Source organism: Lepidochelys kempii, chromosome 3, assembly GCF_965140285.1.
Source record: "Lepidochelys kempii isolate rLepKem1 chromosome 3, rLepKem1.hap1, whole genome shotgun sequence".
Lineage (NCBI taxonomy): Eukaryota > Metazoa > Chordata > Testudines > Cheloniidae > Lepidochelys > Lepidochelys kempii.
This window is the reverse complement of record NC_136382.1, coordinates 146,316,648-146,337,534: the sequence shown is the minus strand read 5'-3', so window position 1 is coordinate 146,337,534 and position 20,887 is coordinate 146,316,648. Positions and strand designations below refer to the sequence as shown.

Below are 20,887 nucleotides of genomic sequence, written 5' to 3'. Positions count from 1 at the left end.
GTAACAACCTCAGTGAAATGAATTAAACAGGTGATCTGTTCATGAAATGAATGCTTCTGGAATCTCTCTCAGAAGGTGGTCCTTACTATAGCTCTCAAATTTGTTGCAAAGATTAATTCAAATTTTTCATTCAAATCTGTATATTTCACTGTCTTCTCTTTGCTGAAAACCACAGCAATCAAAGGAAGATTACTATACTGACTGGATGTTAGAAGGGAAGGGAAATAATGTGAGGAATTGAGAGTTGATTCTCCACTGCCTTGCACCTTCATTTACCCCTGTTTAAAATGAATATAAAGTGGGAGCACCATTCTGCCTTACTAGCAGCTTACATGTCCTTCGCACTGGTGTAAATGACTACATAAGGTTTCAAGGCAGTGGAGAGTCAGGCCCCTCATGTCCTGTTTTCCTATATGGAGATAGGAGCAAGGACAGTGAGCATCCTTACACATTATATCCAGGTAAGTGAAGCAAGTCATTAAGGAGGTCTTTTCTATGAGAGTTAGGTTCTTCTTTTGGGGGAAGAGAGAAAACAAAGTAAGGTCTGATCCAAGCCCCATTGAAGTCAATGGAAAGATTCCCAGGGCCAAAATGTAGAATCTGAAAAGCAGCAGCCTGAATGTCTGTTTATCCCTTCATAAGACAAACTCAAGTAGATGTGGCTTGGGAGAGGTAGCATTGGATCACAGAGTATTGAAGAAGCAGCATAAGGATGATTAAAAGAGGTCAACCTGACTTCAGTTCATGATTTTAATGTCTGGCCATTTTTTCCTAAGTTAAAGCAACTCACTTCTGCCTAAGTGTAAGAAGCTATTTCTTCTCACATGAATAGGACAAGATATTGGAAGATCAGCAGGGACAATACTGCAAATAAAGGAAAAAAACCTACCTATGTAGGAGGATAATTGTTTTGTTTCCTTAAGAGACAGTGAACCGGTGATTATACTTGTCTATCACTGAGACAAGTAATAGGAGAACCCCCACAAATCTTCATCAGCAGGCAAATGGAGGAAATACTGCAGACTTCAAAAGGAAACCAGCAAGAGGGTAGCATTAAAAGTGTGTCTTAATTACAGACAAAAGTTTAGAAATTATAAAGTGCCTCCGGGTTCCTCTTTCCCATAAAGCTGCCAGCCACCCACACATTAATTGGTGTCAGTATGAACGTACGTAAAGAGAGCGGATAACCAAGAATATCAGAGGAAGCTACCTCTGAGCTCTGAAGGGAACTGGCAAGCTTTGAATTCCTGAAGCATCTAAAACTGATGCTTTGAATTCCTGGAGCATCTAAAACTGATGGGGAGAAGACTAAAAAGTCAGTAACACATGGCTATTTCCAATTTTTTTTTACCCTGCAGATACCAATGATCAGATCATCAGGGACGATAGACCCAAGCCAAGAGGAAGAGGAGAAGCCAACAGTGCTCCCTAGTTACAGACCAATTCCCGGTGCCATGGTATTCTGATAACTAGGGTTACCATACGTCCGTATTTTCCCAGACATGTTGGGCTTTTTTGGTTCTTAAATCGCCATCTGGGAGGAATTTTTAAATATCTAAAAACATCCGGGATTTTGCCATTATTATTTTTCTCCAAAGAAGAGTTGATCATTCAAGAAAGAGAATGAATGTTGATCATTCGAGAAAGAAAGGGAACGTTGATCACTCAAGAGAGTGCCCACTTTTTCCCCCTAGCTCCCAGCGCTTGCGCCATGAAACAGCTGTTTCACGCGGCTGGGAGGGAGGGGGGCAGAGAGGGAATGCGGGGCACTCAGGGTAGGAGGCGGAGCCAGGGTGGGGATTTGGGGAAGGGGTCCAATGGGGCAGGGAGCGGGTGGAGTTGGGGCTGGGACTTTGGGGAAGGGATTGGAATGAGGGTGGGGAAGGTGCGGGGTGGGGGGTGCGAGCAAATACTCTCCCCCCCCCACCCCGGGGAGTGTCCTCTTTTTTGAATGTTCAGCTATGGTAACCCTACTGATAACTAATCTTCACAAAGTACTAGCTCTTAATACACTCCAAGCACTTGCATCCACATAAACATGGACATACCTTTGGGGCAGGAACCATCTTGTCATTCTGTTCTGCACCCAGTGCCTAGCACAATGGGATCCTGACCCCCTGGCTCGGGCCTTTCCATGCTAGCACTTTACAAAGAACTATTGTTAATAGAAATAATCATCATCATTCGTCTTAACTGGGGAAACGTCTCTCAGTTTTAAATCCAACTCCTAGTTAAGAAGGCAGCTTCCAAGATATGAACTAAACCAGTCTGCTGTTGGCTCCCCATACGAGCAAGATGGGGGAAAAGGCACGAAGCTCATTCCCTCTTCCCTTACGATCCTGTGGAGGGGCCTGCCCTAGCATAGTGGGAAGCAGAGCCATTTCCCCTTGCCAGAGCCAGCCGTTATACTAGCCTCCCCAAATGCAGCTGGATGCAGGGTGTGGCTCTGCATAGCGGAGCGGGACAGGCACACGGGAGCACACACCGTATTCATTTGATTTGAAGGGTGGCACGGGTGCTGCTACAATATACGTTTCTTGGGAGCTGTAGAAGAGGTTGTGACTGAATTAGTTGGATTCCGCCCTAGGTCCTCTCCTATTGCAACAGGGCCTTTTCTACACTGTTAGAGCAGAAAGTACCAACACAGGGACAGAGGGCAGGAGGCTTGCATCTCTCCTGTTCTGGGGCTTCCAGGAGCTGGCTAAACTCCTAGCACAGGTTAGGACAGCTCTCAGGTGCTACCTTCACTTGCACCCTTGTTGCAATGGTCCCACTGCAGGCACACAAGGTACCTTACAAACTTTTTTTGGGGTGGGGTGGGGTGGGGTGACGCTCTCCTACAGCTACAGCTCTACCTCCCCCCCTTTTGACGGGACCATCTCTCAGACAAAAATCCTTCCTGAAACATATACCCTCCACCCCTAGCCTGACCTTGCACCAGAAAGGCCTCACCAAAGGAGCCTTGACCTAGAAGACCCTTGTGAAACAAGGAGGGCCATGCCCAGCTTTTTGTTCATGTGCTGTACTGTGACTGGTACTGTCCCTTTCAGTTGGGGCTTCTCTCCAGTGTGTGCTGTTAATATGGTCTCTGACCAGCCCTCCTACGCCAGACGTTAGAATCCATGAACTAGAGGACAGCAAACGGAGAGGAAAATGCTTTTGTTGAATCAGGGAGACACTCAACACACAGTAGACCAAGATAACTTAATAACAGGAACATATTCGTAAACACAAAACCCGTAGTGTGACCTGCTTCCTGCCTTAGCTCAGTCTGACTAACCACAGCTGCAGCAAGCGCACCACCAGCCCAAAGAGGGAGAAATACTGGCAGGCCTTAGAAAGGTCAGGTTCTAAAAGAAACAGCTAGCAAAGCGATATACTCCACTAGCACCAATTCTAGTCGGTATAGGAATTCCCTGTAGTTGCTTGGTCCTCTTGCAGAGAGCCCTGGCTGCTGCATTTCTGAGCTGATTTTGCATACCCTTGTGCCATTTTTAAATAGTCAGGAACTGTGAGGGACAATGCAATGTTACAAAAGAGCAGACTGAGCCCTGTGTTATGCTGCAAGTTTTACAGTGTTTTTCCCACCGGTGCTGTTCATAAACCTCTTTATTAAAAAGAGAGATTTCCCATATAAAGCGGCAACTGACAATAAATGCTCTTCCACTTGCTCCTTTTGTTTCTTCCTGGTAAACAGTACTAAATGTCAGGTTTCAGAGTAGCAGCCATGTTAGTCTGTATCCGCAAAAAGAACAGGAGGACCTGTGGCACCTTAGAGACTAACACATTTATTTGAGCATAAACTTTCGTGAGCTACAAATCACTTCATCGGATGCATTCAGTGGAAAATACAGTGGGGAGATTTATATACATAGAGAACATGAAACAATGGGTGTTACCATACACACTGTAACCAGAGTGATCACTTAAGGTGAGCTATTACCAGCAGGAGAGCGGGGGGTGGGGCGGTGGGAAGAAAACCTTTTGTAGTGATAATCAAGGTGGGCCATTTCCAGCAGCTGACAAGAACGTCTGAGGAACAGTGGGGGGTGGAGGGGGGGAAATAAACACGGGGAAATAGTTTTACTTTGTGTAGTGACCCATCCACTCCCAGTCTCTATTCAAGCCTAAGTTAATTGTATCCAGTTTGCAAATTAATTCCAATTCAGCAGTCTCTCGTTGGAGTCTGTTTTTGAAGTTTTTTTGTTGAAGTATTGCCACTTTTCGGTCTGTAGTCGAGTGACCAGAGAGATTGAAGTGTTCTCCAACTGGTTTTTGAATGTTATAATTCTTGACGTCTGATTTGTGTCCATTTATTCTTTTACGTAGAGACTGTCCAGTTTGGCCAATGTACATGGCAGAGGGGCATTGCTGGCACATGATGGCATATATCACATTGGTAGATGTGCAAGTGAACGAGCCTCTGATAGTGTGGCTGATGTGATTAGGCCCTGTGATGGTGTCCCCTGAATAGATATGTGGACACAGTTGGCAACGGGCTTTGTTGCAAGGATAGGTTCCTGGGCTAGTGGTTTTGGTGTGTGGTATGTGGTTGCTGGTGAGTATTTGCTTCAGGTTGGGGGGCTGTCTGTAAGCAAGGACTGGCCTGTCTCCCAAGATCTGTGAGAGTGATGGGTCATCCTTCAGGATAGGTTGTAAATCCTTGATGATGCGTTGGAGAGGTTTTAGTTGGGGGCTGAAGGTGATGCCTAGTGGCATTCTGTTATTTTCTTTGTTGGGCCTGTCCTGTAGTAGGTGACTTCTGGGTACTCTTCTGGCTCTGTCAATCTATTTCTTCACTTCTGCAGGTGGGTATTGTAGTTGTAAGAATGCTTGATAGAGATCTTGTAGGTGTTTGTCTCTGTCTGAGGGGTTGGAGCAAATGCGGTTGTATCGTAGAGCTTGGCTGTAGACAATGGATCGTGTGGTGTGGTCTGGATGAAAGCTGGAGGCATGTAGGTAGGAATAGCGGTCAGCAGGTTTCCGGTAAAGGGCGGTGTTTATGTGACCATCGCTTATTAGCACCGTAGTGTCCCGGAAGTGGATCTCTTGTGTGGACTGGTCCAGGCTGAGGTTGATGGTGGGACGGAAATTGTTGAAATCGTGGTGGAATTCCTCAAGGGCTTCTTTTCCATGGGTCCAAATGATGAAGATGTCATCCATGTAGCACAAGTAGAGTAGGGGCATTAGGAGATGAGAGCTGAGGAAGCGTTGTTCTTAGTCAGCCATAAAAATGTTGGCATACTGTGAGGCCATGCAGTTACCCATAGTAGTGCCGCTGATTCTTGTCAACTGCTGGAAATGGCCCACCTTGATTAACACTACAAAAGGTCCCCCCCCCCCACTCTCCTGCTGGTAATAGCTCACCTTAAGTGATCACTCTGGTTACAGTGTGTATGGTAACACCCATTGTTTCATGTTCTCTATGTATATAAATCTCCCCACTGTATTTTCCACTGAATGCATCCGATGAAGTGAGCTGTAGCTCACGAAAGCTTATGCTCAAATAAATTTGTTAGTCTCTAAGGTGCCACAAGTACTCCTTTTCTTTTTAGTACTAAATGTATATCTCCCAACTGTTAGCTCACTAGTCTCATGACACACAGCGGACTCTGCAGCCATAACCATCTTTGCACAAGAATTTTAAAATAAAATTGGCCAAAACCATTCACAAACTCAGACTGTTGTTCCTGTTTCATTGTTGTCACTCTCTCAGTGGAAATCAGTGACAAAGAGTATGTGTAACTTGTTTTATTGACACCAGAGATGGTACAGGGATAGTCAAACAGCAATAGGCAATCCCTTCTTTCAGGAATCTTGGCCCAACACTAACGCCTCATCCCTAGAAACAAATAAGTTTCAAGAATTGACTCTAATCAGAGACCAAGGCAAAGAGCAAACTCTGCTGCTGCTGGCATAAATTTGCTCTGTCCAGAAGCTTGCATAACCAACAACAACACAGCAAGTCTCCCAAGACTGAACATTTGCTCCCACACTAACAAAAAACTACTTGGAAGATCATGTTTAACAGCACAACCTGGTGACTCTACCATAACAATCACGAATAGATTTAAGTCCAAAATATCTAATATGGGAGGACGGGAAGGACCTCCATACTTACAGAAGGAGGGCCAAAACCTACTCACTGGTCTAAAGGGGAATATGGGACAAAAAGTCTGATGGGAACAAAGAAACTGCTTCCAAAAAGAAATACCCACTCTCCTCCAGGTAGGGTTGCCAGTTTTGGTTGGATGTATTCCTGGAGCTTTGATCACATGACATAAAAGATTAACCTCTAACTCCTAGAGATCCCAGGACAATCCTGGAGGGCTGGCAACTCTACATACAGGAAACACCAAAGGGTGCAAGGAACCTGATCCTCCTCTAGGCAAAGGATCAGTTTGAGAGCCCCTGGTGGCATCTCTTCTTACTACTTTCCCCCTTGACCAGCCTGATCTTGAGTCACCTGTGGGAAAGAGAGGAGCAGGTATCAGGGAACTGATGCCAAGGTAAGGAAAAGGAATGAGCCATTCAAGCAGGGACTATTGGTGGCTGACTGGTAGCAAATCTGATCCTCAGCCTCAAGCAGTGACATGTTCCCTGTGCCTTTGGTTAGGTCTCTGTGTGTCTGCATCTTTCTTTGGAATTGGCCCCCAGGCCTAGTCTACCCCATGTGCCTCTGGTTTTCCATCAGTATGCTCCCCTACCAGTTGTAGGGACTGTTTTTGACCCCGCTCCCATAAGCATACAAGGCTTGGTTCCCAGTCTACAGTCAGATTCCATGACTCCCGTAGGGAGCTGGCTCAGGAGTAGGGTCAAGAGGGAGAAGGCTGTAGTTCACTGCTGCAGTGTCCCAGCCTGGAGTACTGTCTGTCAGATCTGCTCAGCTCTGCCCTATCTATCATTATCAGAGCCTCCTCGACCCTGAATCCCAGTGGAAGTGGCGGAAGGGTCCGCAGTGTAGGCTAACAGAATCATGGATGTAAGGACTTCATTCCTTTAAAGCCAGACCCCCAGAAGTCAGTCTGGTGTTTGGCAGTAACAGCACATCATCCTCCCTGTCACAAAGGCAAGCTGCAGAGGAGTGGGCAGGGCAGGCAGACCCTGATCACTTGTTAATTGAAAAGGGCAGACACCAGAGTTTAATAGGGCAGTCACAGGAATGGCTAATTGGCTTTAAAGAAAAACAAATAGAGGCTCGGTCTACACTACAAATTACTCTGGTATAATTTACATCACTCGGGGGTGTGAATAATCCATACCCATGGGTGATGTAAATTACTCCGACTGGCGTGAACACCGGTGTGGACAGCGCTATGTCAGCGGGAGCGCTTCTCCCGCCGACATAGCTACTGACTCTCGCGGAGGCAGGCGTTATTAAGCCAATGGGAGAGCTCTCTCCTGTTGGCTTAAAGTGTCTTCACCAGAAGCACACCAGCAGCGCAGCTGCACCACTGTAACTGCTGTAGTGTAGACATAGCCATAGTAATAACCTTCCGAGAAACACAGGCAGTGTGAAGAGTGTCACGTTCCCCCATGGAGTGGTCTACAAATAATCAAAACACAATAGAATTCATGTAACCTTATTTAAACAGAACAGGTGGGAGAAGAGAGCAGCAGCTTTCCAGAGGGAGGCAATGAAAGGAGATTACAGAGGGGATCACAAACTCTGGACTTAGACTGATGAGTGACTGAAAATAAGAGCAGTTGGTACATTTCTATGTGGGTCTTTGTTTAACAGCTCTGTAGGAGGTAGGAGAGGGGCTAGGCAAGGAGCTGGGGGCTGTGAGCCACTGAGGCCAAGGCAGGCACAAAAGCCTAGGACCCAGCAAATGGTCGGAAAGCAGCAAACAGTTGAGCTACAAGGGACTTTCTAAAATTAAGGGACTGCGGTTTTCAGTTCAAATTCTAAGAAGAAAGCAATAAAGTGACAACACAAGGGGATTTGGATCAGAAAAGGCACATTGTGGCAGAGAATTCAGCAGAGGAGGGAATTCATTACTTTGGGAGCAGCAACTAACCACTCCCCTAAAGGGGGCATGACTGTTTCCATTCTCGCCCTGTTTTCAGGTGTTGATAGTCATTTTTAAAAAAAATGTTCACTTTGGAGCTCAGATTTTTCAGTTTCGTCCCTCCCTGAAGAAGAATACTTGTTGAAACTCTCAGCAAAACTGGTTTCCACCGTATTTTACAGAGCAATGGTAAAATACTTATCCTACTATGAAAAAATTGCAACCTTGTTTTGAACAGCTCTTGTGCAGCAGGTGGGCGTAGACAGCTGAAATTTGGAAAAGGAAGTAGTCCTCACTGGGGAAAAGGGCCACTGAAGACTTTCCTGAAAACTGGCTATCCTTTGGTCACATTATGAGCCTGGGTAAACACTACACTGACCTCTTGCTTTGCATTGGTCTCATGAAGGGCCTGATTCTCCACTGCTGTGCACCTTTTGGAGTCAGAAATCCATGCACAGTGAAAATAAAAAGTTGCCCTTCTGAACTGGTAGGGCACCAGCTTTGCACTTGCTTTGCCTAGGTGTAAATGAGTAACACAAGGTGCAAAGACTTGGGCCCAAGCCTGCAAAAACATAAGTGCATACTTGATGGCAGGACCAGAGCCTCAATTTGTAAATTGCACTTACAAGTCATGAAACAACAACATTAAGGTTCCTTAGCCTTCCCCTTGCCTACCTGTGTGTATGCATTCCACTGCTGTCTTCAATTACATGGTCACATCATATATCTCAAACAACATCACACTTTTTCTGCAGTCGTGGCCACATGTGTGTAATGTGTACTAACTGTGTATCATTGTATGTGAAAGGCACTCAATACACCATACTTGCACAACAGATTGAGTATAACACTACGGAGTAATTAATTATGAACATTTACCATCCTATCTACACCCCCAAATTTTGCAGCTAATGCCTGGTCTACACTAGGGAGGGGGATCGATCTTAAGATACGCAACTTCAGCTATGAGAATAGCATAGCTGAAGTCGATGTATCTTAGATCGACTTAGAATCACTTACTTCTTGTCCTTGCGGCGCAGGATCGATGGTCGCCGCTCCCCCGTCGACTCCGCTTCCGCCTCTCGCCCTGGTGGAGTTCCAGAGTCGACAGCAGAGCAATCGGGGATCGATTTATCGCGTCTACACTAGTCGCGATAAATCGATCCCCGATAGATCGATCACTACCCGCCGATCTGATCACTACCCGCCGATCGGTAGTGTTGACGTGGCCTTAGTCAGATTCATAGTTAAGTGCCTCATCGCCTGATCTGCACTTAAGGAAGGCTCTGTACTCCACATGCATGCCCAGCTGAGATAGCTTTGTAGTTACCTACAATCCAAACCTAGTCATGTGAATTTAACATTTATGGAAGGTTGTGGGTCAGCTGACTGATTTATTTTCTATGTAACAATAATGCCGCCTTCCAAATATTTCTCCTTGCTAATTGGGGAGATGGTCAGTTCCTATGGGCCTCCTGGTTCTGCCAGCCCCAATTTAATTTTGTTATTGCCATGGGAATTTCAGCTCACTGTATGGGCAGCTCACTCCATGCTAATTAGATTTTCCTTCACTGGATTGTCACAGCTGTCCATACTCATTAAACTTCCATTCATTTACATACGACAGCAGTTGATGCATGCAAACTAGAAACCATGCCTTTGAAGTGACACTCTGAATTCATCAGACTTTATCACTAGTCTACACACACATTTGGGTGACAAAGAAAGTACAAATAAGACCACCCCAATGTGTTTTCATCAAGTTTAAAAGGAACCTCTCATTTTTGTCTCCAAATACAAATCCTCACCACTAGCCACTGTGCTGCAGCTCATTCCAAACAGACACACAGAACTTGCCTACAATATGCAGTAAAATGTTCTCTCTCCAACGCAGCCTGCTCTCTCTGAGTCAGGAAAACCTGTTCATCCACACAGTGATACATAGTTAGGGCTATGGAATCACCTCTCCTGCCCCAGGTTCTGAGTTTTCATTCTAATGTGCACATGTTCTGCCACTCATTGGAGCTAATGCAAGTCTAATTTATATCTCAGCTCTGAAGTAATTAGAACTTTCAAATAAAAACTCTTGAAAATTGGGCTTACAAGGCAGAGTTTCGCAAAGGGGAGACCAATGAATCATAGACGTTAGAGATGGAAAAGATCTATTAAATTATATGGTCCACCCCCATGCCGGGGCAGGACTGTTCCCTATGATATCATCTAATATAACACAATCAATTAACTGGAAGATGAAGCTTGACAAATTCAGACTGGAAATAAGGTGTACATTTTTGAGAGAGAGAATGATCAGCCATTGGAACAACTTTTCAAGGGTTGTGGTGGATTCTCCATCACTGACCATTTTAAAATCAAGATTGGATGTTTTTCGAAAAGCTATGCAATGGGAATTGTTCTAAGGCCTGTATTGTATAGGAGGTCAGACTAGATGATTGCAGTGATCCCTTCTGGCCTTGGAATCCATAAATCTAGTGTTTTGCGTGACCCAACTTTTAAATGTCTCAAGGAATACGGACATCCAATAAATTCCAGGAAGGCATTAAGTTTTGATAATCATGCCCAATAGGCTACAAATTCTGCAAATCCTATTTTTGTTACCCTGCTTCCAACTCGCTTTTTTGTCTCATCCACCCCATTGTGTCTTGTCTATTTCCGGTCATAAGCTTTTTGAAGCAGAGCTTTTCATTTCCTAAATGTTCGTACAGCACCGAGCACGATGGGGCCCTGGCCTGTTTGAGCTCTAGGCACCACTGCAAGATAAAAGTAAAATAATAATTCCCTTGGGACACTATTCCATAACATCATAGTTTTACTTTCAGGAGTTTTCCATGTGTTCAGTTTGTGTTTCATTATAACCTCTTATATTAGACTAATTGATCAATCTCCTTTCTAGGTGTTGGCAGCCTGACTCTCTGCAGATTATCATCATGCGCCTGCATTTTCCAAGAAATACAGTGTTCATTTAGGCCCCTTTTTTCAGTAGCTAGAACCCCCTTTTGCAGCATGGTTTGCTACTCTCTCCAGACCTCATCAGTTCTGTTCCTGGAATGGGCCTTGCTTGAGATTGATGGAAGCACAGGGCCCACTGGGGCAGTTTCAACCAACCAGAGATAAACTGAAACCTGACATTTGTCATTGTATATCATAATTCCTGTAAGTGGAAGTTATTACCGTTAGTGCCGTGGGCCTTCTTAAAAGTGTTACTTCCCCACAAGGGTGTAGAATGCTGATTATTCCCAGCGTAGTTGCTGGTGGATCTGTTGTGTTTTATTGTGTTAAATATTTACCTGTGTCAAAAAGGCTTGATCCAGGTTTCCACAAGTCAGTTTCCAAAGCTTTCAAGCACAAAAAGAGAAGAGAAATTATTACTTAAAAGCATGGAATTATGGGAAGTTACAAACCACTTTGCAGAATTTAGAAAAGCCAGTTTGTAGAATGAGTCATGATGAGTAGAATCCAGTGAGAATTTTTTGGCTATTTAAACCTGGAAATCTTTATGAACACATTTCAAGCCTTATTTAGTAGTTTCTTATCTTCTCCCTCTGTATTAAAGCACATCTCTTTAGATCAGTTTTGTTCTTTTCATATTCACTTACATTAACATTGGGACAAGGTTGGCCTTACCAATTTTTCTTTTGGCCAGGTCAGCAAAAAATGTTCCACCAAACAAGCCCCTGCCCTGCTGACTCCCATAATAATATCGACTCCTGTTCTACCTCAAACCTTCCAAAACCAAAGAGATGAGCAGATTCCTGCTCAGACCCCAACAGGCAGGAATGTGATGAACACCACCACCTCTGTTTGTATAAATAAATACAAGACTGCCTCTGTTCTCAGGGCACTGTATAACTTTAATAGAAAATAATGTTTTGTCCTGGTTTTTGGCCACTTGGATGAGCTAACAGTCGCGTGAGATGGTGCAAGTGGCTCAGGCTAGGTGAGCACATTAGACACCATCCCTATGTCCATCATAAAATGCTGCTACCTAGCCCTCCATGAAGAATCCCTGAAAGCATCCTTCCTCTCCACCATTTCCCCTGAACTACCAAATTTCTCACCATTATTTGATGGACACTCATGCTTTGTGGTTTTGTCTCTGGCATAAACCTGTGAATCTTAAGCATTTGAGCACTGTCACTCCTAGGTCCTTAAGTCAACCATCTTTGAGAAGGGCACTTGTTTGTCCTTGTGAAGTGGGGAATGGGCTGCAGGTAAGGGAAGATATGGGGCAGTGGGCTGCTGGGAAGGGAATCTTGGTAGTCTTTCACCCCCAATAAAAGTCTTCAAGCCCCCATGACCTCATTGTACTGAGCATTGTTCAAACACAGAGACACAGTCCTGGCTCTGCAGAGTTTATAACCTAAAAGACTCAAGAACCAATGAAGGGTTAGGACAGGGATATACCACGCAAACAATGCGTTTTGTTTCGATGTTGTGTTTTTATTTGGGGTGGGGAGAAGGAGGGCAAGAAGGAAATGGGGGACTGAGTCGGGGAGCAGGAGATGAAAGGAAGGGGAAGAGGAACAGTCACTGCTCATCATCAGCCTAGGCATAATCAATTTGCAGTTCTGTAGGCATGGCTGCAGAGGTGAGTCTTAGTGAGCATGGGAAATGGGTGAGTTAGACTGCAGGGGGGACTGCAAAGACTGCTTAGGCAGTGGGTGGTGAACCTGGCTGCAGTCATGTCATGTATTGATCATTTGTTAATAGACTGCCAAACTTGTGCGTCAATTTTTGTTGTGGAGGTGAGCAATGACTTCCAGTGAAACAAGCTTTGTACTTTGTCTTAGCAAAGCTTTGTCTTAGCAAAGCTTAGCAAGCTGTGTACTTTGTCTTACTTTGTCTTATGGAATCTTCATAGGGCTCCAAAGGGAAAGGTTCACACAAAACAAAACTCGAGCACAGCTGAGTCTTTGAAAGGCCACTCTTTCATCCATCAGGGGAAAGAGTGCATTCTTCACATGTAATCTGTTCTACAAACACATCAGCTGTGCATGTCCAGAGGAAAAAAAGATGTTTTAAAATTTAAAACTTATTGGAGCTGCATCCCACATGGAACTAACCTGCCCTTCCACACTCACTATGACCAGACAAAATGAGCTGAAGTAAAAGTGGACAGTTGGTTGGTACAAGGGAATGTACCAGCCTCACAAACAAAATATTTGTTTCCACAACCATCTCATTGTTAAGGGCTATGCTTGTGCTCAAGCCCACACCCAGCCTTCATGTATTTTTGAATGGAGCACTGGCTCCTTGATTCTTCTGCATGTTCAATCTCACCACTGATGGGTTCTTCTCAGTAGCACAGATGCTTCAAATGATTCTGACATGGTAAAGATCATCCCACTGACTGTCTGTATTTTTGTTGTGAATCACAAGAAATTTTTGTCCCTGCACTTGAGATGTGGCAGAAATGCAAGAAGGAAAAAAAGGGACTACGGCTGGAGTTTCTCTGGATATACCCTACTTAAGAGCTACTTCCACTCAGATGATGACAAAACAGATTGTTTGTTTCAAGACCCTCACAGATCATTCCAAACCCTTATGATTGAGCTCTGTCTACTGCTCCTTCAGGCAGTGTTTCAGTGCTCATATTCTTTAACAAGTTTCTACCGAGGAGTGGTCCCTCCCTTTTCCTTTACAAACACTCTTTTTTATATATATACAAGTGATAAATGACAAAAATTGAGTGGGCTGATTGCAAATGGGACAATCCTTAAATCTCAGAGAGAGGAGCAGGTTGACAATAATGTCTTATTCCTTGGGCTTATTAGAAGATGGACGATAAGGAAATTTCTAGATGAAATTCACATCCCTGAGAAACAGAAATTAAAATTCTTGAAAGTTGCCAGGATTTATTACATGACAACTGTCCAGTATGCTCTGAACAATCTGTGGTATATTGAGGACTTTGTTGAAATTGCAAGCTGTTACTTTAAGAGTGGTAATGGGGGTTTCCTTGTCCTGACTGCAGGCTCGGGTTGTTCTGTAGGAAAGTGTATGATGATAATCAGTCTGGAAAGAACTAGCCCAGAACAAGGTGGGGTGAGTAGTGCCTCTTTGAGTTAGGGAGCAGCCTGCTTTGTCCCTTTCTGTGTTTAATTACTGTGTGTTGTCCAGGAGTCTAAGCATAAAAGTAGTGTTACATTGCAACCTTCCAGGAAGAGTACTTGATGTTTTCATCTGAATTGTCTGTGTGTATTCCGTGAATATAACACAGCCTACCCATAAAAGATCAAGTGGGTGTGAAGTCTCAGATTGTTGACGTTTGGACTGCAGCAAGATTAGGGTTTTTGAGTTTTTGAATACTATAGAAACAATTTTGTGGTGATGGTGGGTTATGGCTTTTTTTTTTAATCCAAGTTTAAATTCTTGAGAGTGTAAAGAACTACAAGAAGAGTTTGGTCATTATCAGTTGCTTGGCGGAGATGAAATTCCTGAAGAAGTGTAGGAAGAAGTGTAGGAAGAAGCTTGGCAGGAAAATGGATTTATCTGGATGGATGTCAGCTTAAACAAGTGTGAGTGGGCTAATGACAAAAAACTCCTCAAGCATCAGGCCAAGACTGCAGAACTGATCCTGATCCACAAGAACTGTGTGCTCACCTTGTGTGATTAAGAAAAAACAAAACTTCATTCCAAGACAGCATGGAGTGGGCCAGTAGCTTCCCTTCAATCATGTGCTGAAGTTGGCTGGAAGCAACAATTTTGAGATGCCAAAACTGGTGTTGAAAAAGATGAAGATGGGGACTTTTTGGGAATACAACAAGAATCAAAGGCTGATTTGGGGTGGGGGGTTGGTTGTTTTCCTTGTGATTAAAACAACATCATCATTCATGATATGGAACTCCTGTTTTGTAACTGCCTTGGAGAAACATTAGGATGTTTGAACAAAAGTATTAGCAGAAATAAAATACCTTCTTCACAACAAACAATTCTCAGCATCATGCCCCCTCCTCCTTAGGGGCAGGTTCTCCCAGACTGGAACACCTGCAGCTCCTTCAGTCCCCATGACATGACTCCTGCCGATTTTAGTTCTGCCCCTTTGAGCCAACCTTCCCCCACACATGGTGTCACATCCATATGGAATCCGAGAATCTGGGCCCAGCTGGGAGTGACATCTCCCTAATAGCTCATCTGTACCAGCAGCACATGGGGGCAGGTAGTGCGGGCTGGGTCCCAGGCTTTCTCCACACCTCCCCTACACCAATTTTGGCAGGCGTGAGAGAGGATTGGGGAGAACAAAAAGGAGAGAAGGGATAAACAAAAGGCAGAGAATATATGTGATGGAGAGAACAAATAAGTATGACAGAGGGGGGACATATCAGGGCAAAAGCTAGGGAAGAGGAAAAGGAGGGGAGGAAGATTGAAGCAAAGGGAAGGAGTATCAGACACTTGCTCTTTTTGATGTACAGTTTGAACACTCACAAAGGAAATTGCCAACATCATGGGAGACATTAATTCACACAACTTTACACTAGAACACATCAGTTACTGAGCTAGTTAACTTTGTTTCACATTCACAAATATGGTGGCATGATGGAACAGCTGTTCAGTAGACAAATTGCTACACGTCTCATGGGATCACCCTGAAAATCTCATGAAATGTTACTTATGAACCTACCTTGAAGGGCAAACATTTGAAATGAAAGGAAATGAGGGGACTTTAGCCAATTTCTAACAGTAGATCTTACCGAGATGGACTGGAGACCCGGCAGGTTTCTGGAAGGCTGCGACAGGCTCTTGGCGTTGAATACCTGTGTGATTTGACACAAGGTTCAATTTCAACTGGTTAGTACAGAGGAATGTGATTACAGGGTGTACAATGGAACTGAAAATAATACTCATTGATTTCTTTTAAAGACAAATGGAAAAGGAAGACAGTAACTGTGAACAAAGAAGTACCTTTAAAGACTGAGACAAAGGGTCAAATTAAGATCTAGTGAGGGTGGATGCTTCTCAGTGAAGTTGTATCCCTGAATCTAGGGTGCAGAATGACTTCTGAAAAGTGCTAAGCTCACTTGACTGCTAGACATTGAGGGCACTCAGTGACTCTCAGGATTAGGCCCTGGAACCCCTGATTGAAAGGCATCTGAGACATGGTTACAGACCGTGAACCCTGACTGCTTAGCAATAGCACATGTGCCCTTCTTGAATGGTTAGAGATTATATTTAGAGAACAATTATGAGATTATTTTCATTTCTTTGTTCTTTATCCAAACAAGTTGCCCTCGTTAATTAAGTATATTCCCATGCAATAATCAGTGCGATGTTTGTTAGCATTGCAGACTGCTGGAAAAAAGCTTAGAAGATGAAACAATATTGTATTATTTAACTCTCAGTAGATGCCAATGGTATAATTTGCTACAAAGAGAAATTTGAAAAGTTACTTAAAGCCTTTACCTGTATTAGCCCGAGGAATATTTCTGTTACTTGCATAGGGTGAAGTGCCCCTGAATGCTTTGAAAACATTTTATTGGTCAGTGCACAGAACTTAAATAGAATTTTAATTATAAAATCTACTAAGTCCGTATTAGTTTAAGGACATACCTTGATTCTGGCCTCTTCCTTGTGCAGCCTGAATCTGCCCTAAGTAGACATTAAAATGGAAAATGTCATTTAGACTATGGTTAGTTCAAGACGGTCATTATCTGGGATTTTCAGTGAGTTTCATTTTGCACTTGTCAGAGTTAATGACGTGTATATGGAGTTTCTTTATACTGCAACAATGTGCTTGTGCTTATTGTTCATATATTTAAGTTGTTTCATGTGGGGGCAAAGTAAAAATATATAGTTCTTGGTTTTTGTTTTGTTTTTTACTGAGAAGGTTAATTAACATTTGCCACTTTACATTTAGAAATGTTACTTGTATAGGACAGTAGGGCTGCAGGAACAACTTCATAGTTATGGTTGTGACTTGGTTTCCATTATAACCCTTATTTAAACTCTTTCCCCATCTTTATTGTTCTTATTAAGTATTTGTATTGCAGCATCACCTAGCAGCCCCAGCCAAAGACCAGGACTTCATCATGCTCGGTGCTGTAGAAACATAGAATGGAGATGGTCCCTGCCCCAAAGAGTTTACAGTCTGAATACGAGACAAGAGACAACAGATGGATATAGGCGGATGGGGAAGCCCAAAGAAATAACCAGACAATAAATAACTAATGGGGCAGAAACTATTTATATCTGAAATCACAGCTCCAGTGCCTACAAGGGTGGTTGTTCTTTTAAATATAAGACAAGCCAGGGAGTCTGCACCACTGCAGTGTGTTACAAGGTGAGTGTTTATTGAAAAGGAGCACTGAACAAGCAGGAGGCTGTGGCATGAGAAGGAGAGGTCTGTGTTAAACAGATGCCAGCCGGTCAGACAAGTGAATCCCCAGAAGAAACTGATCAAAAGTTAACCAGGTGCAGAACCTGTTCAGCTGAGTGCTATGACTGCAAACTGCAGAGAGGGCAGTAAAGCCCAGTTACTGGAGCTTTGGGAAAAGTCAGGAATTAATGTTAAATGTGTAACTGCAGACCAGCTCTGGGATGCTTTGATTAAATATGACCGGGCAGAACACAGCTAATACACTGTAATCTAGGCCTAGAATCAGGAAAATGCATTCTGTGCAGGGAGCTAGTCAGAGCCCATGGCTGGAAACTGATCCCAGTCTGTGGTCGGGACAAGTCTTATGGTGAGCATGAACCAGCGGTCATGGTGGCTGCTGAGGAAGATAGATATGCCATGGGCACAGAGGTGGAGATGGATGGGCCAACCCAGCCAGCACAGCTGAGCAGCAGGGAAAGTTGTGACCCGGAATGGGAAAAACGGCAAGACCATACACAGCAACGGGAGCTGGAGTGAGAGAGAGACTGCCACCTGAGAGCAGTGTACAGAAGGAGCAGAGGAGTGGCTGCAGGAACGGCAGCAGTTGGGCCAGCAGGCAGGCCCTGGAGGAGTAAGTGGTTAGGATTATCTTGGGAAAGAGCCAAGGTCCAAAAATAAACTCCAGGTTTTTCCCCCAGTGCCAGGTGAGAGTTCTTAATCAATAGCACAAATGTGTAGGTAGGTACTGTTACACAAGTGGGCTCTCATCTTGCTCCACTGCTTCTATGAAGGCTTACACCTACTCAAATGCAAGGCCTGTCCGGAATATGTGAATCAGTAAAAAGTAGCCTTACTGGAAAATTCTCATCTAACCTAGTGGCCTATGCCGGGCCGGCTCCAGGCACCAGCGAACCAAGCAGGAGCCTGGGGCAGCAAATGTAAAGGGGCGGCAGGACGTCGGGCTCTGGGTTGGCAATCCGCCCTCAGTGGGGGTGGGAATTCGACGGCCACTCCGTCAGCGTGTGTTTTGTGCTCGGCAGCAATTCGGCCTCCCTGTTCGGCGGCAAGTGTGGTTTTTTTTTTTGCCGCTGGGGGGAGGGGGGGGGCAAAAACGCTGGAGCCAGCCCTGTGCCTATGTACTGAAATATCTACAGAGTAAGAAGACCTACTACAGCACCTAAATTTGTATGCTTATTTATTTATTTATTAGGTGCATTCCAATAGTGCCTACTTCAGGCCTACCAAGTATTATGCATCTTGCACTGACATTCATACATTAGGCAGCCCTTTCATTAGGGTTGACAACTTTCTAATTGCTGACAACCAGACTCCCCTCCACCACACCCCTTCCTCAGAGGCCCCGCTCCCTGCTCCACCTCTTCCCCCCAAACTTCGCCCCCAGCTCCACCTTCTCCTCCAGGCCCCACCCTCCACTCATGTCTCTCTCCTGCATCATTCACTGCTCTCCCCCTTCCTCATAGCTGGAGCCTCTCTACCTCCCTTCCTCCTCCCCCTGCTGGGCTCCCTCTGCTCCTGAGCTGCAGACCCTGTCGCAGAGCCTCCCTGCCCACGAGATGCAGGCAGGAAGCAGCCCCGGCTGAGTAGGGACTTGCGTGTGTTGATGACCCAGTGCCTTCTCCCCATCACCCACCCGCAGTAACCAGGCTTTTGATGTCCAGTCAGTAGATCTGACCGGACACTGCCAGGTCCCCTTTTCAACCGGACTTTCTGGTCGAAAACCGGACACCTGGCAACCCTACTTATCGTGCTTAAATCATATGAAAGATTGGGCCTGCAGTGGAGCAGGCCCATCCCTGCTGTTTTTTGCCTGTTTCCATGTAATCTACTGAGACAATCAATGTTTAGATTTAAAATTTGGGACTTTTATATTGAGGTTTATTTGTTAATTCATATTTTTCTGACAAGGAAAGCAAGGTAAAACAAAAAAGGAAGAATATAAGGAAGGAAGCACAAATACAAGGACTGTTAGGGGCAGCAAGGAGTATTTTCTTCTGAGAGACTCTCAGCCACAAATCACCTTTGGTTTAATCATGTAAACTTTTCCCAATACCAGTGGTTGGTAGTGGCAAAGCATTTTTTCTTATAGATACAACCGTTGTAGTAATCGTTTGAACTACACTGTGTTCCAAGCTAGTTTACTCTAGAGGTTCCTTTTGAAAGCAAGTTACCAACGTACCATGATGGTCAGATGCGAGTCCCCATTAGCCAGGACAAACAAGAGAGTGTTTGATTCCTTCTTCAGTTTCTTCAGGATCCCACTGTTTTTAAATTTTGGACCAGACAGATTGTGGTGTGAAGCTGGGCATCCGCAAAAGCTCCAGTCTGCATCCTAACAGTGGGCCCTGAATGCATGTAAGGCTGAGGCTTCTGAGAGGGAAGCTGTGATAATCAAACAAAAATGGGGGCTTTTAACATTTTTTTTGTGGCAATTGTTTGATTTTTAGAAAAATGAAGTATTTAGAATCCAGAAGACATCCTCACCAGATGATAACAATGATGCAGTAGGTCAGATTTGGGGTATAAATACTATGCTTAGCAATGTCCTAAAAATCATATTAATGTGTTTGGTCCCAATTGTGTTCCTGTCAGGAGGATATCTTCCATGGTCTTCAGCACTGACACATGATGAGGTATTGCCCCACACCCTGGGCCCTTATAATCTTTCTGCATGTATAGCTCTTTTTCTCTTTTGGGAAGAGATTCACATTAGGAACCTTCAAGAAATTTAAGAAGAAACCTGGATCTAAAATGCGATCAGGAGACTAATCAAAGACAAATAAAAATCACGAATACATTACATTTTAAAGTCTCAGGATTAAATCCCAGCCCCACTGAAGTACATGACAAAACTACCATTGCTTTCAATGAAGCTAGGATTTCACCCTTAATCTACATTCTCTTACTGATTTGGGATCTCAAAAAGCCTTTTAACTTCCTTTTTAAAGAAAATGTGGCCTAAATTGTGTCCTGCCCCGCATGAACATGAAACAGAAAAGGGAGTAGCACACAAAGGAACAGATTTACAAAGGTATTTAGGAATCTAAAGATGAATTCAGGCACCTAGAGCAATTTATAAAGGTTCCTAAAAGGAGTTAGACACCTAATCCCACTGACATTTGGTTTGGTGCTTTTGAAAATCCCACTAGGCACCTATCTGCATTTTAGCACAATTAAATACATTTGTAAATCTGTCCCTAAGAGTCTACAGCCCAGATTCTCAAAGGTATTTAGGGGAAATCAATGAGAATTAGACACCAAAATACCTTTTGAGTATCTGGATTTATGGCCCTCTTTCCATCTTCATGCAGAGCAGGAGCATAATCCAGTTGGAGAGAGCACACAGGCACTGCACAAGGCCACCAAATTTTGTGGGTCCCCAAAGGGGGAATGAAGGTGTGAAGTGAAGGTGGAACTATAATGGCCCAAAAGAGATGCCCTGGTGTAGAAGAGAATGGAGAGCCAGACTGAGCCAGAATTCCATAAAAGTCTTTCACTGCAACACAACTCCTCACATGACAATCTG

The 20,887-nt window shown here is 44.2% G+C and overlaps 1 protein-coding gene across 1 annotated transcript in view; it reads right to left on the bottom strand.

The window, feature by feature from the left end:
* The window catches only part of VIT (vitrin), a 63,885-nt gene that overhangs the window by 15,098 nt on the left and 27,900 nt on the right, over positions 1-20,887 (bottom strand). Inside the window, exons 9-12 of the mRNA XM_073338364.1 lie at positions 16,578-16,616; positions 16,431-16,487; positions 15,722-15,784; positions 11,318-11,365 (exon numbers count right to left, since the gene is read on the bottom strand). Coding sequence (XP_073194465.1) covers positions 11,318-11,365; positions 15,722-15,784; positions 16,431-16,487; positions 16,578-16,616 — 207 coding nt within the window. The remainder of the gene's footprint in view (positions 1-11,317; positions 11,366-15,721; positions 15,785-16,430; positions 16,488-16,577; positions 16,617-20,887) is intronic.